Source organism: Mesoplodon bidens, assembly GCF_964165515.1.
Source record: "Mesoplodon bidens genome assembly, chromosome: 14".
Taxonomy (NCBI): Eukaryota; Metazoa; Chordata; class Mammalia; order Artiodactyla; family Ziphiidae; genus Mesoplodon; species Mesoplodon bidens.
In genome coordinates, this window is record NC_138170.1 from 57865916 (window position 1) to 57885849 (window position 19934).

Consider the following 19934-nt stretch of genomic DNA (forward strand, 5'->3'; position numbering starts at 1 on the left):
TTCAAAATTGTCAATTTGACAGGAATACTTCAGGAGACTGACAGCACAACAGAGAAGTGAGGCAGAAAGAGTTGATTGTTGTGGTACTTAATCCGGAGACTGTCGGTAGCCACCTGCAATCACAGGATTGTTGCAAGGATGAACTAATTCATGTGGAAGTGCTCTGAAAAGTTCAGAGCTCTGCCTGAGGGCTGAGTTGTACAAGAAGAGCAACATCATTTTTATCTATGTGCTTGTTTGGAGGGAGGATAACCTGGAAAGCTAAAGTTCTGAAGAATAGGGCCTGAGTTGTTTTCTCCTGGGGCACCCACAGCGTGGAATAGCCATTTCTGGACTAATAGTGAGTGAGGCTCACTCAGCCCACCTTCACCCACACCCTCAGCTTAGCCCTCTCACATTCAGGAAGGAGCACCTGCTTCACTCAGGGTCCTGGGGTGTTGCAGCAAGCTGTAAGCTCTCCACACATAGAGGACTCGGAGGGGAGAATGCCTCCCGCTGGTGACCCGCCCTCCCAGGGGCAACTCCAACAGCATCCTGTGGTCATGTTTCAAGAAAGCTGTTAATGGTTGCAGATTAGTTGGGGATACTCATCCCCTGAGGCCGAATATTTGGTATCTGTTGTTAATAGGTGACCATTACATCCCAGCTTGCCCAGGACAGTTGTGGGCTGTTGTCCTCGTGTAGTAATTAATAGAGCTCCCTTTCACACATCCTTAATAGAGCTGGATAATAAATAAGATGGTCACTCTAATGAATTTTGTTTTTGCTGTCATTCAAATGTTTTTCCAGTTTCTCCAATCTGCAATATTTGTGCAACCTGCATTGTGATTCTTGGGGGGCAGCCGTTCTTATTAGAAGCACTCTGAGTGTTACCTCGTTCAGGGTTACCTCATACTTGATTTACAAGGTTGTGTTAATTACTGCTGTACAACAGTGACTCCGTTATACATATATATCTTCTTATATCCTTTTCCATTATGGTTTATCATAGGATATTAAATATAGTTCTCTGTGCTATACAGTAGGACCTTGTTGTCTCATTCAGGGTTTTATCTCTTACTGTTTAAATAGGGCTCAGTAAAAAGTGGAAAAAATAATTATATGATCCTCCTTTCTCAAAAAAAATTTTTTCAGTTTTCCTATCCAATAATTATTTTAATTTCTTTCCTAATATAGCAACTTTTTTTTCTTTTGGTATGATAAGATTTACAAATGAAAAAAATGGCAATTTAAGTTTTTAGAAAAATGAAGGAAAACCATATTTGTGTTTATCTCACAGGCTTTGTTTATCATTTAAACTAATAGTTAAATGTTCATTATGCTTCGTTGTCTTGATGACTCGGGGAAATAATTAAATATTTTCTTACAGTGTATTCACAGAGATGTAAAACCTGAAAATATTCTAATAACTAAGCAAGGAATAATCAAGATCTGTGACTTTAGGTTTGCATGAATTCTGAGTAAGTAGCAATTTTTCACTAACTTATCCAATTCAGATGATTACGAAATGATACAGTTAAAATTCTTACTTTAGATACTGAATGTATGCTGATTGTTATATTGTTACTATTCAAAAAGGGAAATTTCACTGTAACCTTTTAGTCAGTACATCAGTTCACACTTCACCTCCATCCAATCAACTACAATTTATTGGATGTCACATTTATGTACTTTGCCCCATAGGAAAGGAAAAGAACTACAAGATGCATTTCTAGTCTTCATGCACTTATAATCTGAAGTAAAAGAAACAAAAGAATAATACAAGATGACTGGCAATAAAGTACTAAAGCGAAAGGGCAGATGGTTCCCTGGAGGGAGATATTAATGTGGTCTAGAGTGGTTGGGAAAAACTTCGTGGAGCTGATGAGACTAGGAGAGTAAACAGAAAATGACAGAGAGGATTCAGAGACAGTGCTGAGAAAAAAGAAGTCATCCCAGAGAGGGAGGAACCAAGGGAAAGGGGGACAGATAATGATGTCTCCTTGAATCTAGAGCTGTGCAGCAGGCAAAAACATGCATTAACAACAGACACACTGCACGGGGGGCATACACGTAATCGATATCCTGAGAGGACCCAGACACAGGTGACTTGATAATGCATTGAGAAGCTGGTTTATAATTGAAGTTACACTGTAGAAATTCTCCCTACCCCCTCGCCCCGGTCCTCTCTTTTTGGGATTCTATAGATGTTAACTAGCTAAGTTTGGAAGTTGAATTTTTTTAAATTGAAGTATATGGTTGATTTACAATATTATGTTAGTTTCAGGTGTACAGTATAGGGATTCAGTATTTTTGCAGATAATACTTCATTATAGGTTATTACAAGATAACGGGTGTAATTCCCTGTACTGTACAGTGTATTGCGTATCTATTTTATACATAGTATGGGGAAGGTGAATTTACTATCTGAGTACTGTTTATGCGATGAGTGCCTCACTGCGTGAACTGTTAGGAGTGTTGTGGCTCCTGAGAATTACTGAAGCTGATCTGAATGCCTGACTGCTCTCAGGAGTAGTTCCTCTCTTGGGAGAATGTGACCCACCTGATTTGAGAGAATGTGACCCACCTGATTTGACTGATGCAGTTGCAGTTCCAGGAGATGCCTACACTGATTATGTCGCTACAAGATTGTACCGAGCTCCTGAACTTCTTGTGGGAGATACCCACTATGGTTCTTCAGTCGACGTATGGGCTACCGGTTGCATTTTTGCAGAGCTCCTGACAGGCCAGCCACTCTGGCCTGGAAAATCAGATGTGGACAAACTGTATCTGATAATCAGAACACTGGGTATAAGTTGCATTTTATGGCTTACAGAGTTGCTAGAGTGTTATAGTAGTGGTATGTCACTGTAATGAACAATAAGACCTTTCTTTTTTCTCCAAAGTGCTGCTCAGGATGGCTGTTTTGGGTTGTAGCCAAAGCCCAACCCTTTTCTCAATGTGTAGAGCCATAACTTCTGTCAGTGAGGAGTTTTCAGATGCCTTTCCAAGTCAAGTCAATTAGCCGAGGAATAAACTATAGATTTACTTTCCTTATCAGCCTAAGATAGGGCTAAGGGTATGAGTCAGCTGCATAGAGCTTACTCTAAAGATAATTACTCAAATGCACTTTCTATCCTCTGTAAAAGAGGATTTTTCCCCTTTCCTCTAGCACAGGGGTCAGCAAACTTTTTCTATAAAGGGCCAAATGGTAAATATTTTAGGTTTTGCAGGCTATACAGCCTCTGTTGCCACTCCTCAAATCTGCTTCTTTATACTTAAGAATTTACAAATTACTTTCACACACACCCTCTCTTTCAGTCTTAAGAAAAGCCCATTAAGGACATTATAACATTTTTCATTGTGCCTGTTTTTACCAATGAGGAAACTGAGGCTCTGGGAGCTTCCATGAGTGGCCTAAAGTCCTACAACTAGTTAAGTGCAGAATAAGAATGGACTCAAATGCTCTCTTTCATGAGCTTTCATCACGATGCAGCATCCTCAGCACTTGTCTACTTCCACCTGGTTGGAAGAGAACATAACCCAAAAGATCAGCTGCAGCTTTACGCCAGCAGCATGGATGCAAACAAAGTGATGGGTATTTATTAATCCCTTCCCATAGGCTCTCCTGGCAGCATGGCTGCTGGGCAAGGGAACTACTGCTGTCTGGTCTGATGCAATTCCCTGTGTGGTCCCAATACATTCTGCTGGAGAATTCCACAGCATGAAAAATGTGGGGTAGCGTATCACTACAGGCCACACCTTAAGCTTATGCTGTTTAATTGATTTCCTACAAGTTTGTGGAAATTTACATTAGGCAGATGTTAGACAGACCTGAGTCTGAATCCTGGGTCTGTCACCTAATGACCGTGTGACTTTAGACAGCTGATCAAACCTCTGAGCCTCATTCTCTGACTGGGACAGTATAAATGAAAAATAGCAACGATTGTGAGATGGTTATGAGATTAAATGGGATCATATGTGTAAAGCCCTCCAGACCACTTGCTTACCTCCTCTTTTGGTGGCGGCTGAATGGCAGACCAAACCATGTGTGGCAAAGAGAGATCCTTGGGAGCATTGACCTTACCTGAGAAGGTATGTTTTTGCAGTGACCCATTCCTCCCAAATCTGGAGGGAATGATCAGGCTCAGTATTTCTTTCACATCTGGAACTCAGAAGTTAACCATTTAAGCATTATGTTAAGCATTTAGCATTATGTTAAGCATTTAAGCATTATGTTAGTAAATTTATCATGAGTTATGTGGTTTGTATTTTACAAGAAAACTAATCCCAAGACATCAATCTATCTTTAAAAGTAACCAGTTTTTTTCATGGCATCAGTATTCCTGAACCAGAAGATATGATAAATTGCTCGATTCTGGTGTTTTGTTATTTGTGTTGCTACTTTCTTTAAAGGGGTAGTTGTTTCTTCTTTAATGTTTGTGCTTTGGGCTCCTGTTTTCCTTATGACACACTGACACAGGTCAAAAAAACTATGTAAAAACTACATAAAATGAACCAGGAAAATGATTTAAAAGTTTACTTGCCCTATGTATTCAAAGATTAACTCAATTTTAAATTTGAACTGAAAGTATGCTTAGTTCCTTCATAAATACCATGATCCTTTTAATCAAAACACTCTGGTACCTTGCCCTGAAATAATTATGAAATAATTATTTTCTCATAAACAGTACTTACCATAGGTATCTCTATTTTGAAAAAATAATGCATTCTCTATCTTCTTCAGCTTCTGAAACAAAGCTCAATAGAAACTATTTCTTCACAACATCTATTTCCACATGGAAGGTCATTCCACAAAATGACCCTCGTTGTATCCAAATCAAAACTGCAAGCCACAGTGATCACCTCTACACTCTTCCTGTGGTCTTTGCATTTTTGTGGGAATCTACCAATGACTACTTGACCCTCTTACTCTCTGTAGTCATTGATTTCCTGTCTGTTACCTAAGTTTGGGCTATGATCTTTGAAACTCTGTATGATCTAGATTCTGCCTATAGAATGCAAGGACGGTCAGGGGAAGCGTGTGCCACGCTCCAGCTGTGCTGGAGGTGGGGAGAGTCTGCAAAGCCAGGTCATGATTTATGGCACCTGTGAACCATCAGATTCAGGTGGTCCCAACTTGTCTAAACACCCTGTTCATCTTAAATTTATTTCGTATAATACCTCGATTATGTACTGGATTTCTTTTTTATTATATTTGTTAAGGCTTTTAACAAATATAATAGAAGGTTAAAAGTTGAATTACAAGTCTAGAGGTTGAATTACAAAAGATTATTTATATAACATGTTTGAGTTAAAGACTAAAATACAACAAACTCACATGTACTTGCTGCCTAGTTAAGGAAGGAGAATATTGCCATTGACTTGGAAGCTTCCCCCTCCCCATGTACTCTTTCTCAATCCCATTCTCTTCCCCCCTTACTATTCTGAATTTTGTGTTCATCATTCTGTTGCTTTCCGTAGTGCTCTTAATTATGCAGCTCAGTGTATTTTCATTAATGCTCAAAGCATTTCTGTAAGTACATCAGGCATCCCTATAAGTAGATATTAGGGTACTGTTGTAGGATTTCAGAAGGGGATATTTAGCACGAACATTTACCAAACACTAATTGCAAAACACTGTGAAGTTAATAGCTTCAATTTTTCCCATTACACTATACAGTCGTGTAAAATTATGTAAAAATATGATTTTAAAAAATCTTCAAGGGCTTCCCTGGTGGCGCAGTGGTTGAGAGTCCGCCTGCCGATGCAGGGGACACGGGTTCGTGCCCCGGTCTGGGAAGATCCCACATGCCGCGGAGCGGCTGGGCCCGTGAGCCATGGCCGCTGAGCCTGCGCGTCCGGAGCCTGTGCTCCGCAAGGGGAGGGGCCACAACAGTGAGAGGCCCGAGTACCGCAAAAAAAAAAAAAAAAAAAAAAAAAAAAAATCTTCAAAATCTAACCTACTAGGGGGTCTTTCTCCAAAGTATTCTTAATGCTAATATATTTAAAATATCCATTACTTTGTTGTTAGGTAACATTGAAATGCTTTACTTTGTTTTTCAGGAAACTCTTGAAGAAAAGTTCTCAGATGTTCATCCTGTGGCTTTGAATTTCGTGAAGGTACCTAAGCATCAATTATAACCATTATTGACTGCAAATCGTAATGATTGAAGCTGGTAACTCTGGGGGGTCGTGGACAGTAGGGCAAATAATGCCAAGGTAAAAATGTAGTCATTGAAACAGTTAAGGAACTGTAAAATAATTACAGTTAAAGGAACATCAGTGGTTTAAACAGTAATCTTTCTAACATATCCATTAAAATTAGTAGAAGATGAAAGAGTATAATTAAGGTCTGCCGTGATGAAGACCATACTTCTTCTGCATTCATTAGGAAATTTGACTGTTAAGTCAGTATATTCAAGACTGTGGACATTTATGAGGATAAAGGTACTCCTTAAGTTTGAAGATCAAGAGCTGTGCTGTAAAAAAAAACACGAATTGTGCTGTAGAGGGAAGAGATATGGGGATATATGTATATGTATAGCTGATTCACTTTGTTATAAAGCAGAAACTAACACACCATTGTAAAGCAATTATACTCCAATAAAGATGTTAAAAATAAATAAATAAATAAATAAATAAATTTTAACTAAAAAGAACTGTGCTGTCCAATATGGTAGCCACTAGTTACACGTTACTACTGAGCACTTGAAATATGGCTGATTAGAATTGAGATGTATTATATTTCTATGAAAATTACTTTAAAAAAGAATATAAAATATTTCATTAATAGTTTTTAAAATATTAAATGTTGAACTGATAACATTTTGGATACACTGGGTTAACTAAAATTTTAAATTGCTTTTTAAAAAAATCAGTAGAAGATCAGGCAAAATCAGAATCATGTAGACACCAAATATAGCCCCTGTACCAGGGCCAAAAGAGATAGTCAAACAAAGGACAAATTCTAATAAAAAGCAGAAGAAACTCATCTATGACCAGTATACCATTCATGCTTGACCAACTGAGGCCACGCTAGAAAGTGTGCCTCTTCCATTCAGTGTGGACGCTGAAAGCCTTTAGTGGTATAGGGATGGAGATACTAGTATGAGTATCTATCTTTAACAAGCAATTAAATTATATTTATAACAATGACTTCCATACCACTGATCAGAATGACTACTCATTAGAATGAGCTTTTTAAAAATATACATTCCAGGGCTTCCCTGGTGGCACAGTGGTTGAGAGTCCGCCTGCCGATGCAGGGGACACAGGTTTGTGTCCTGGTCCGGGAAGATCCCACATGCCACAGAGCGGCTGGGCCCGTGAGCCATGGCTGCTGAGCCTGAGCGTCCGGAGCCTGTGCTCCGCAACGGGAGAGACCACAACAGTGAGAGGCCCGCATACTGCAAAAAAAAAAAAAAAAAAAAAAAAAAATATATATATATATATATATATATATACACATTCCAATAAATAACCTCAGATTTACAGAAGCAGAATCTCTATGAATAGGACCTTGGAATTTGTATCTTTAAGCCTCCCCCTAGGTGATTATGATAAGCAGCCCAGTTTGAAACTCTTCTGATCTAGAAAGTAGAGCCATCTGGATGACCTAGAGTCAACTTTGTAGACCAGCCTTTGTGCTAGTGCTGGTCACTACCCAGGTCCTATCCAGGGTGCTGGATTCCTTCAGTATGAGTCCTCCTGAGACTCGGAGGCCGACACCTCTGAGCTCTCAGACTGCCCTTACCACTGCTCCACTGGACCTCACCTGCCTTCTACCTGTCTCACTGCTCTTACTTGCCCTAACCCAGCACTCTGCAGGCCCTGTCCTGGAAGTCTAATTCTCCAACCTTGTGCTGAACAGGTTGTTCTGACCCACCTGCAATTTAGCAAAACCCCCTGAGGGGTTGGTGGAGGGTAGGTCAAGCCCTGTAAGCCCAATCCATTCTCAGGTGGCTTCTCAAACTTGAACAGGTATTAGATTCACCCTGAAGGCTTGTTAAACACAGATTGCTGGGCCCCACCCCCAGTGCTTTTGATTCAGTAGGCCTGGGGTTGGACCAAAGAATTTGTATTTCTAGCAAGTTCCCAGGTGATGCTGATGTAGCTGGCCTAGGGACCACATTTTGTGGAGCCCTACAAACTATTTGCTTTGACAAGTAATAAAGAAATGTCATTGGTGAAACGCACTTGACCTACATTTACCCCCTTCGAGACATTGAATGTTCATCAAATCTACCCTCAAAAGACTTTGAAAGGGCAAAAGAAGAGCAATTCCAGTTATTAACAAGTTCCAAGTACTGGATAATATACAAACTTGAAGATTTTCTAAACTCATATTTGCTCTACCAAGTTATTATTCAGAGTTTTTGGGCACAGTAACAAAACAGGCTCCTCTTTTAATATCTTCTTTGCTCTTCCCGTCTTCCATAGGAGTGTCTGAGGATGAATCCCGAAGACAGGTTAACTTGTGCCCAACTCCTGGAGAGCCCCTACTTTGATTCTTTTCAAGAGGACCAAATAAAAAGAAAAGCATGTAATGAAGGAAGAAGCAGAAGATGTCAGCAGGTACCTCCATTCAAAAGTTGAAGTGCTGTAAAAATGATTCTTTATTTTCCTTCTCTACCTTTCAAAGTGAGACTAGGCAGGCACCAAGATCTTCTCTTTGCACTGGTTTAATTGTATTTGTTTGTCTAATAAATATTGGTGACTGATGTCATAAAACCATAAAACTATGAAAATATACAGATTGTCACAAAATCTTATTGAAATACACTTAAGTTATTGCACAACTCTTTTCTTACACTGATTCGATATCCCCCCTGCCAGGTCATATACCCAAAACACAACAGTTTCAAACAAGTAAGCCCCGATTACAGCAGAACTGAGTTCAGCATAATGAAGAATCCCGGTACCTTCTGTAGCCTCCAGATGCCCAGTAAAGGAAACTTGACTCTTCTGTCTTTTCACCCGTGGCAGGCACCTTAGTCTGCCTTTCCTAGGCTTTTCCTGGAAGCCAAGGACAAGCTCTGGACAGATACAAAGAGCTGAAACTCAGATATCTCAGAACCAAATCCTGTCCTAAAATGTGCCAATAGTGTAGAGTAATACAGTGAATATAAAGACGAACACTGATTCTGTAGCTTATTAGGCAACTACCATTTACTTGCAAAACTTTGAAGTTAAAACATAAACTCCATGAAAGTAGGTTTCTTTGAGGTTGGATTTTTTTTCCCCTCACCTGTATCCCCAGCACCTAAAACAATATCTGTTACATCAAAGGTACTTAATAAATATTATCCAAATAAATAAGTAGGTGAACATTGCTTATTAATAAGCCAAGATGGTAATTTTCCATTTTTCAGAAACTGACGCTTGTCACATTTTGTGTTTGCTTAATCCTCCACCTCTGATCTACTTTTTTGTTCATTTATCTTCTTATTAGCATCTTTACCATAAAGGAAGAAAGTTGTCTCTTTCAATAGTTAAAATAGAAGTTTGTTGGGAGAGAAAGATGTATCCAAAATCTTTATCCAAAATAAGAATCCAAATTTGTATTACATAGGTCATTTTACCTTTAACTGTTCAAGTTACATGTTTGCAAGTTAAGCCCAATACAGTTTACTTAAATAACCAAAAAATAAGGGTTTGTTCAAATGAGTCTGAGGCAGCAATTTGAAATACAGTGTGAATTTTGTGTAAAAACACTGTCCCCTCAAAAACATCTCACCAACTTCCCCAGCTTTGTCCTGGAAGGGTGGATGGTGGCCCTGCTCCATCCTGCATCTTGGTCCCTGATCCACTTTCCACCACGCTCACCTCCAGGTGGGTGGGGACACTGCTCTCCCTTTAAGTCTCCAGTTCACAGCTGTGCTCCCCTTTCTTTAATACTTTGTGGCCCAGTTGATACAGATCAGGGACTTTACAGAAGGCTTTCCCAAAGACCCAAGACAACAGAAGGAAAAGAAACACCAAGAGCAGCATGCACCTAGAGAATGTCATTTACAAAGACGATGTCATGTTCTCCATGCTTAGCCATCTGCATCCTGTCCATCTCTATGTGCTAGCCCCACCAGAGCCCTCACCACGAGACCATGCCCAGCTGCCTCCCTCCACCAGGTGAAGTCCATAGAGAGCAAGGCCAAGAGAAAGACAGGGATGTCTTTCAAGTTCTGGTTTTCTTTCTGAGCACACACCTCTTTCCTAGACATTTTACCATATCAGAAAATAAACTAAAAGTTAAGAAAGATCTTTTCATATAGGGTGGTTTCACTTTGTAAGTTCAAATTTCTACCTAGATCTTAGTTTCTATATCTCTGAGTGGATAACCAGCAATTTCCCAAAGACTAAATATTGTTTAAAGTTGATAGTAAAGAGGTTTTAAATCTTTGCTGTTCTGCCAATATCCTAAAATTAATATCCAAAATTAAAAATTTGAGATGGATAGAATGTAGACTCTTAGAATTATTGTTTAATAGCTGGTGGACATCTATCTTTTAAACCCTGAGTAGATACTCATAAATGAGTTTATTGAAATAAATCATAGTACATCTCTGAGAATCCTAGAATAAATCATAGAAACTAATTTTCAAGTATCAGAGAATCACAATTTTTGGCAAAAGTAACCCTGTTTAATTTTTTAAATTGATGTCTTTTGACATCTTTGCACCATATGTATCCTTCTTGTTTTACCACCTTTAAATCAAACTGTACCAATAGGAATTATTTTCAATTTACTTTCCTATTTTTGTCTTGTTCTGCTATTAGAACCAACTGTTGCGTCTCATACCAGGAAGCCACATCTCCTCACACCTGATGGAAGAAAACAAGTCTTCCAGTTAAAATTCGATCATCTTACAAACATTTAGTTCTTTCAAGTGGAAAGTAATTTAATAGGTACACATTTTTGTACCAGAGGAATAGGGATTCTCAGTGTTTCAAATGCAAATGAGCCACATGAAAATTAAGATGCTTTCTAGAATTGTTTTGCTCTGATCATTACTGATTCCTCTGCCCATGCTTTTTACATGCCAACTTTATCTTTTAGAACATTTTCTTTAAATGTTACAAAGTCTGAACCTGCACATATGGAGGAGACATTTTCAATTTCATCAGAGCAGGCCCTCTTGAAGCAATGTGTATTGAGAATTTGTGAGCTTATACTTTGATTTATGAAAAAGATTTACATTTATCATCTTGCTTCAGCTGACCACATACTGTCTTAGAGCAGTATTAAATAGCTTGCCTAGCTGTTGTTTGTGTAAGGAATAGCATTATGTTTCTGCATTTTAATTCACTCTTATTGTAACCAGGTCTGTTGAGTAATGCTGGTGTTTTATTTTGTGTTTTTTTATTGGTGTAGGAAGGGAACCTTGAAATGTCATCTAGGTTCATCCCTTAATTCCAGGGCAGACTCTACTTTCTCTGTCTCATAAGACATTGACAATTCTATTTTTAAAGCTAGGTAGAGAACATGCCATACATTTACATAGAAAACAGTGGATGAACTGCAAGGAATTACCATCTTTGTGTCATCATGCCCTAGGATAATTGACTGCTGACTCTATTGCTCTCCTTTGGTGCATCACGGTTCCTTATCCTTTTCTCCTCCTGACTAAATCATCTCAGTACCTAAACCTGTCCTCCTGGGTGTATTTTCTGCATTGTCAACACTCTCTTCCAAACATTTGCATCCATAGCCTCTATAAACTTGTGCAGCCCTACACTCGGGCATCATGGTCAGGTCAAGTTTGTAAACACTTTTGAGAGCAGGAAGATTATCATTCAATTAACTTCATTTTGTGTCTCTTATCCAAAAAGACACAGACAAAACACCTCACTAAGTGAGCTGAATTTATGTTGGGATATTTTCCCAAGTAAACTTGACACACACACACACACATACATACATATATGTAAATATATGTTTATAATTATAAATTTTGAAGCATCATAGTAGATGCCTTTTATCCTGGACATCTAAAAATGATACAGACTGTTTGAAAGTACTTTGAGTTTACTAGCAAGGAACTCATGTAAAATAATAGCATGAGGCTGTCTATCATCACTGTCTGGCATAAAGGCACAAAATAGTGATGTCTCTATCAATAAATATTAAGATTATTTCATTAAATTTTTTCTGCTCCTGGGTCTGGCATGCTTACCTGAACATTGTCAGATTTTGCGAATTATGCATAATTCCAGAAATTCCTTGTATTTGGCACCAAGGCACCAAGCATAAATTGTTATTAAGAAAACACAGTTCCACCTTAACATTCATCTCTAAAAGTCTGTTGCACATATAAATATGGCTCTGTAAACTTCCAGAGAATCTCATTCAGTTACTTGGGTGCATCTCTTTATTAAGGAATTATGGCATCTAAACAATAGTTCCTTGCTCACTGGAAGGATATTTTAAGTGGGTTTATTTAGCCATTTAACGTACTCAGTGTGAATATAAGCTGCTAGGATCTTCTTTATTTTCATCTTTTAATGAGAATGTGCCTCTTCAGATTTGTATGTTTCTTGCATTTTTAATAAGATGATACCAAAGGTGCAAGGACAATGAGAAATAAAAAGTAAAAGGCAACATTGATTAAAGATTTCTTTTTAGCTTTCATAGTGCTTTTATCATTGAAGCCTTCTTATTGCCAAACCACGCATGCTGCCCCAGCTCTCCTAAGTGTATAGACACATATACACTATATATATATATATTGGGCTGGCTAAAAGTTTGTTTGGGTTTTTCCATAACATCTTACGAAAAAACCAGAAGGAACTTTTTGGCCAACCCAGTAAAATATATATATATATATACACACACATACACAAACATATATGCAGGTATTAAGAAGACAGCACAAGACTCCATTATCCATTTTATAACTGTACTTCAAACAACAGTGGACTTTTGGACAGGGTTTGGTAGGGTGACTGTCTTCCCTTAATTTTTACTTACATTTAAGAATCAATTCAAACTAGCATTTCTCTCTCAATTTTTTTCCTTAGACAAATCCATCGTTTAGGTATCACTGAGGAGAGGAGAGGGGAAAGCATCTAATGCTTAGAAAAATGTTCCAGATGCAGTCTTATTAGCTTGAAGAAAGGGAATCTTCTGATGACATTTGCATACTTATCTCTCCCTGGGTGGCCCAGGCCCCGGAGCACTACAGCTGCCTGTATCACTCAGGGGCACATGTCTCAGTGAGACTCTTTTCAAAGTGCGTATTTCTCACCTCCATACTTCACAAATTTCCTCGCATTTCTCAGCCACATGGAAGACAGTTGCACTTGTGCCCAAATTAAGTAATGACTTTTGTAAAAGTTATCCTCAGCAAATAGGCTTGCCCCAGGCTCTGTGCAGGGCCTCACGCGATTCTATAACCATGTGTTTCCTTTTACAGTCTTGCACAGTTTCTGGCTTACCTGGGACTTGTCTCACCCGTGCCAGCTTCCAGGCTTTTTAATTTATTTATAGAGCTCTTTCCCGGTGCTGTCCAAATGCTACACTGTCATGGTGAGTGACGCCACCTAAATACTCCTTTTCGCCACCTCTGTGAGACCTCTTGGCTCCCTGGTTTCCTCAGACTTTCCACACACGTGTACCTGGGAGTCTCTAAGCTTCTTGCTTGCTTGCTTGCTTGCTTGCTTGCCACAACAGTGAGAGGCCTGCGTACCCTCCCCACCCCCCCAAAAAAAAATCTTGAAAAAATTGAAGTGTCAGTATCAGGTATTAGCTAAATCACAAATATGCCAATTTTGAATGCACATAGTTAAGACAAAGATAAAATGCCTCTCACAAGTTAAAGTAATATTCTGGGTATGTGTGTGTATTTGTTTTCTACTGGAATCATTAACAACTTCATTCTTGTTTTAACAGAAGTCTGAAAGTCTTTAAGAGTGGTAGTTTAGAGGATAATAGAAATATCATCTGGTCTGCGAGTTAGGCCACTGGGTTCTAGGCCTGGCTTGCAGCTCTCTGTGTAGCCTTGTCACAACACGTAACTTTATTTTGCCTTCATTTTCTCATTTGTAAAATAAGAGCGTGGATAAAGGAGGTGATTTTTTTAGGCTCCCCTTCAGCTCTAAACTTCTATGATTCTCTATAGCACATGGTGTTTGCGTCCTGGACATATCTCCCACTAGAAGAGGCTTTCTAGAGATTGTTTAACAATATCAAGATAAATTTTGCTGTTTATGATCTAGCCAGGAGCAAGGAGATTCTCTCTCTCTCTCTCTCTCTCTCTCTCTCTCTCTCTCTCTCTCTCTCTCTTTCTCTCTCGCCTGCTTTCTTTCATACTCACACAAACACACACACAACACCCCCTGCTAGTTCTATCAAGTCAATAGCAGTTTACAGACAACCACCTAACAGAGGTTAAATTTTATAAACGAAAATGGATTTTAAAGCTAACTATCACTGGATTTTAATTAATGTAAATCAAACAGGTATGCTTTCAAAATGCAGACTAATATGTAATCACTCTTTGCTGTTTTAATCTAACTCTAATTAGCTTGGAAATGACATATGCTGTGAAATACTAATTTAAGATAACCATTAAGGCAAAGAACATTCCGTACATCTCTAACTTCAGTAAAGCTTTTAGTAGTTTCAGTAAATGATAACTTAATGGAATTCTACAAATAGATCTGAATTATATCTTTTTTATATTTTAGCAACAGGGACGCAGGCTCAGTCAACCTTATACTTAACTTATTGTTTAAAGCTTATAATCAAGCCAAGAATTGGTTATCCTATTTAACAGGAATATAAATGACTTCTATTTATAAAGTTAAAATTCTTCTTTTCTGTTGTGAACACTAGTCACTGACTGCATTTCTAAGTATTGTTATATTGAAGATGTTGTATGTCTACTTAAGATTTTAGAGCATATTTGTATAAAAACATGTCCATTTCAAATCACATGAAATTATAACTATATTTCAATTAGCACTGATAATTAGCATAATGGCAATTTATACTCCTAGAAACAATTCACTACCAAGCAGTTTTAGCTGTATTATGTTACATATACATAATATTTTTAGAATTTTTCTTAAGATACTTGGAAAACCTAAGGATGGGATTAAATACTTAGGTGACTTTATGTTTGAATATATAACTTAACCTGAATATGTTCTTTAGCTTATTTTAATAAAAGTTAGAACGATTTCTGTCTCCTAATTTCTGTTCAACTCAGCTATTAGTCCATTGTCTATTACTTTGTATTCAAGTGAGAAAAACTGTCATCTTCATATATAAATTCCAGAATTTGTTATTTAATTTCCTATCAGTTGGAATTTCTGAACAGCTGATGTGGCAGATTATTCCTTTTTTTGCCTGGGGCTGGGAATTTTACAAATGGAAAAACTAGCAAAATCTTACAAATGGAAAAACTAGCAAAATCTTTTCCAGTCTGACTGGCTAGATGTTTATCTCTGAGAACATCTTTACAACTTTACTTTGAGGCTGTAAGATTCTTTTTCTTTCAGTTCAGATATTTCTCTGGCCCTTTACAATACTTAAACTACAAGATATGAAATGTTCTTGTATCTTCAAGCCCAAGCTATCACAACAGTTTCTATTGTAGGTTTAAAAAGACAAAAAGGCTCAAGACCAAACTTAGACTAATGATCAAATGAGAGAAAAACAATTGGTAAAATAATGAATGAGGTCACTATTTAAATATGCTTCAATTCTTTCATTTCCTTTTGAACTAACCTTTCTGCTTTCATTATTTTTAATGGCACTTATGTAAAAAGAGTGCGGTCAGTTATTTCCAGCAGTAACTGCAACAATTTCAACCCACGTCAGTTTTACCATGACACTTTGCTAGTCCTCTTATCAAGAGGTGAAGTCTCCCTCCCTCTCCTCATCTTGTGACCTGTGTCTTCCTTAGATGCCCTGTGCCCTTGAAAGCCCTGGCAGCTTCTGCCTTCTCTCTCTGGGGAAGCCAGCGTCCGTGCTGTAAAAAAGTTTGGGCTAGATACTACTAAGTAATAAGATACCACGTGGAGAAGAAGAGGCTGCTGGAGGAGCACCAAGGGGCCAATCATGTGAGTAAAGCCTTCCTGGAACTTCCAACTCTAGTGTAGCCACCAGCTGAATGTCACCAAATGAGTGTCCCTAGCCAACATCAGGTAGAACAGGATAACTGCCCAGCTGAGCCCAGTCAAGCTACGCAACTATTAAAAATAATAAGTCAGTGGTTTTAAACCACTACTTTTCAGGTTGGATTTGTTATGCAGCAATAGATACCTGAAAGAGTATGTTTTTAAATTGTATACCATTGCAGTGGAGAAACATGCTCTCAAATTTTATGCAAACTTAAAGTAAGGCATAAGGTCTGATGTTATTTTTTTTAATTTTAATGAAGTATATTTGATTTACAATGTTGTGTTAATTTCTGTTGTACAGCAAAGTGATTCACTTATACATATATATATTCTTTTTCTTTTTTTAATTTTATTTTATTATTTGGCTGCATCAGGTCTTAGTTGTGGCACACGGGATCTTCATTGCAGCTTGTGGGATCTTGCATTGCGGCACACGGGATCTTTCATTGCAGCATGCGGGATCTTTCACTGTGGCGCGCACGCTTCTCCCTAGTTGTGGCGTGGGCTCCACAGCACACAGGCTTAGTTACCCCACGGCAAGTGGGATCTTAGTTTCCCAAGCAGGGATCGAACCCGCGTCCCCTGCATTGGAAGGGGGATTCTTAACCACTGGACCACCAGGGAAGTCCCCTATACCACATCTTCTTTATCCATTCGTCTGTCAGTGGACATTTAGGTTGTTTCCACGTCTTGGCTATTGTAAATAGTGCTGCCATGAACATAAGGGTGCATGTATCTTTTCAAATAATGGTTTTGGGGTCTGATGTTATTTAACCTAGAATTAAGTACATACTCTAGGGACTCTGAAAATCATTCTTCCCTGTTATCCACTGGCCTCTACCTTTGAATCTCATTTATCTTAGTCAAGGCTGCTATACTTCCAAGGGGGAAATCATCTTCTCATAAAGCATGTATAACCACCCCATGTGGGAAATCTAAAGCACCATAATGAAGAAATGGTCCAGACATTGTAGTCTACGAAATTCTTGCTAGAAATCTGCTTGATTTCTTCACAGTGATTTAAGAGGAAATTTCCTTCTTTTTGCATGAAAAATATTCACATCCATGTTAGATAACTGGATGGATGCCAGAATACTCATTTTCTACCTTTCGCCACCACCCCCCCAAAAAAAATAACCACTCCGTCAGTTTGGGTCCTGATGGGTGTTTTTGAAGCAGTGCACTTCACTCGTCTTCCCACTCACTAGACATCACCTAGATCATCTTCCGTCTCTTAGGGGAAAGACTAATCACACTGAAAGAGCTTCTCCTCATAACCAAAGATCTCTAGCACTTTTGACTATTCAAGATAGCTGGTGCCATTGTCTTTCCACATTTCCCCTCTTTCTCTTTTAACTGCAAAGGCATCCAACCAGAGGTGATTTTGGCTTTGCCACTTATAGGTCATGACCTTTGATAATCAGTGTCTTCAACTCTAAAATGAGAATTTTAACACCTGAAGTTGTTAAAAGTATTAACTGAAACAATTATGTTAATATACTTTGTAACATAAAGAGCTATGTAAATACCGATTATTATTTTTAATACCTTCTAGAACTTTTGAATAATTTACTTCTACAGTTAATATGTGATCCCTTGAAAGAAATCTATAGAGTTTTTTAAAATACAGTAGTTGCCATGTTCCCTCCCAAAGAAGTGTGAGAACTCATCCTACTCAATGGCTCCTGTCTTCCATTTGGTGGCTCTTGCATTTCCAACATAAAAGGATCTTACCTTCCAGCAAACAAAAATGTCAAGTTTTTCTATGTATACAATTTAGTTTATTGGCACTATTTTAAATGTCTGCTTATTGCCTAGCAAACACTACCAAGTACTAGGAAGAAACAGAAGTAAAGCCCTCAGTGGAATATGTAGCCACCAAGAAGAATCAGCTTAATGGGATTTAACCAGAAAGGCACAAATTAAAATCTCACCAGAAAACCTAAAGACACCAACACCAGCATCATGAAATAATCTGACCATGACTCCAAGAGACTTCCTAAAGTGTTGGAATCATCAAAGATAGGAGAGTTGGCTGGGGAGGTACAACTAAATTTTGAAGAAAAAGCATTTTAGGTATGGGAATACACAAAACAAATTTAATATTGTGTTTTGTTAAACAGCCCAGGATGATTAGTTATAGGAGACTCAACTAGAGAAAAAGCAAGAGATCCAGGCTAGAGACGTGAGTCTTAATTTAATCTCTGTATTCTGGCAACTGAAGTTGTATAAACAATTTTTATTCCTGAGGCAGTGAGGAAGTGCCGTGAATGAGAAGGAAAGTCAGGCCTAATCTTTGAGAAATACTTGCACTGAGAGGAAAAAGCACAGGAGGGAGAACTGTCAGAGGCACCAGGCAGAGGAAGAATCAGTGTTTGTCACTGGTCCAGCAGCAGTCCCCATCTGAAGATCTCCTTTCCACCGTTCCTCCCTTCCTCTTTCCTAATTATCCTCCTCTCTAGCCACACAGCTACTTTTCTTGGATTTGAATCCCTATCCTATGTCTTCAGTTTCTTCCTTTACCAAATACCCATCACTCCACTCTACTCTGGCAAAGACAGGCTCCATTATCCAATTAACTTCCTCCTGGATTTGCTAGTCTCCTACTACCAGTACCTATAATATTCAGGTCAGAGAAAAACATCCTGAATTTAATTTTCTCTAATATAAGAACCCCCTGTAAAACACCAGCACTATCTTATATAAACTAAATTTGGAAGTAATCTTAGATTGGATTCAAATAGGTCTATAAGATATATTTGTTTTAAAGATTGACATCTCATTGGATGTCATACACTCGATGTTATTTCTTCAACGTAATCCCCTTTAGGGGGAAAAAAAAAAACCCTCACCAAAATTGACTCCATCAATGTTCCCTCTAAATCATGAGTTTTTAGCCATGAGTTGGCTTCAAGGGATCCATTGGAAGTCCCCTCCTCTGTTCCCAAATCCAGATTGCAAGTGTAACCGAGGGCTATTATTTCCCCATACTCCAGAGATCTTTGCTGGGTTAATACCTGGACAGCTCACAGTACCTCTAACCTAGGGCAAAGGACCTCTTCCCCTTTGCCCTGCTACTTACCAGCTTGCCTTTCCCTGCATCTCGAGCTCTTTATGACTTGAAATAGCGCAAAACCATGACTAATTCCACCTTACAGGCTGACTGGCCTAGAAGAGATGAAAACCCCTTCCTCATTCTGCCTTAAATAGTTAACATTTAGAAATGCATCTGGGTTCCAAAATACCCCACTGAGAAGCTATTAGGGAGATAAAGTACCAGTTAGAATTTTTGTGTGAATTTGTTTAAAGGAATAGCTTTCCCAAGAGCTGTCTGTCATCAGAATGTTGAGAAAATAGAGGTGTGGGCTAAGGTAGGTGGGACTGTTGGATGGCTGGAAGGCAACATGAGGGCAAGGGGTCTTTCTTTAGGGATTGGGAGTAAAGGGCAACACAAGGGGTGAGAAATGGAGGTGGAAATATGCCTACAACAAACCGTGTCCACTTTGAAACTTTATCAGTGCCCTCTCTGGTCATCATTTCATACAAAGAACATGCATCAAAGCAGCATGGGGAGGTGGACATACCTTGGGTTCTAGAGCCAGATCTGCTACTAACTACATTGTTTTGAAGTGTTCCCTTCTCTCTCTGGCTGTAATAAGGAGTAGTCAAGCTCAGAGGTTTTGTTTTGTTTTTCGCGATACGCGGGCCTCTCACTGTTGTGGCCTCTCCCGCTGTGGAGCACAGGCTCCGGACGCACAGGCTCAGCGGCCATGGTGCACGGGCCCAGCCGCTCCGTGGCATGTGGGATCTTCCCGGACTGGGGCACGAAC

General features: G+C 38.8%; 1 protein-coding gene across 1 annotated transcript in view; it reads left to right on the top strand.

The window, feature by feature from the left end:
- CDKL4 (cyclin dependent kinase like 4) overlaps positions 1-10856 on the top strand; it is a gene marked incomplete at its 3' end in the record, with an annotated part of 45953 nt that extends 35097 nt beyond the window's left edge. Inside the window, 9 exon segments of the mRNA XM_081253516.1 lie at positions 1370-1450; positions 1454-1460; positions 2591-2788; positions 4259-4302; positions 4304-4342; positions 6046-6102; positions 8422-8556; positions 10756-10792; positions 10795-10856. Of these exon segments, the coding sequence (XP_081109642.1) occupies positions 1370-1450; positions 1454-1460; positions 2591-2788; positions 4259-4302; positions 4304-4342; positions 6046-6102; positions 8422-8556; positions 10756-10792; positions 10795-10856 (660 nt within the window).
- Between the last annotated feature and the right edge of the window lie 9078 nt (positions 10857-19934).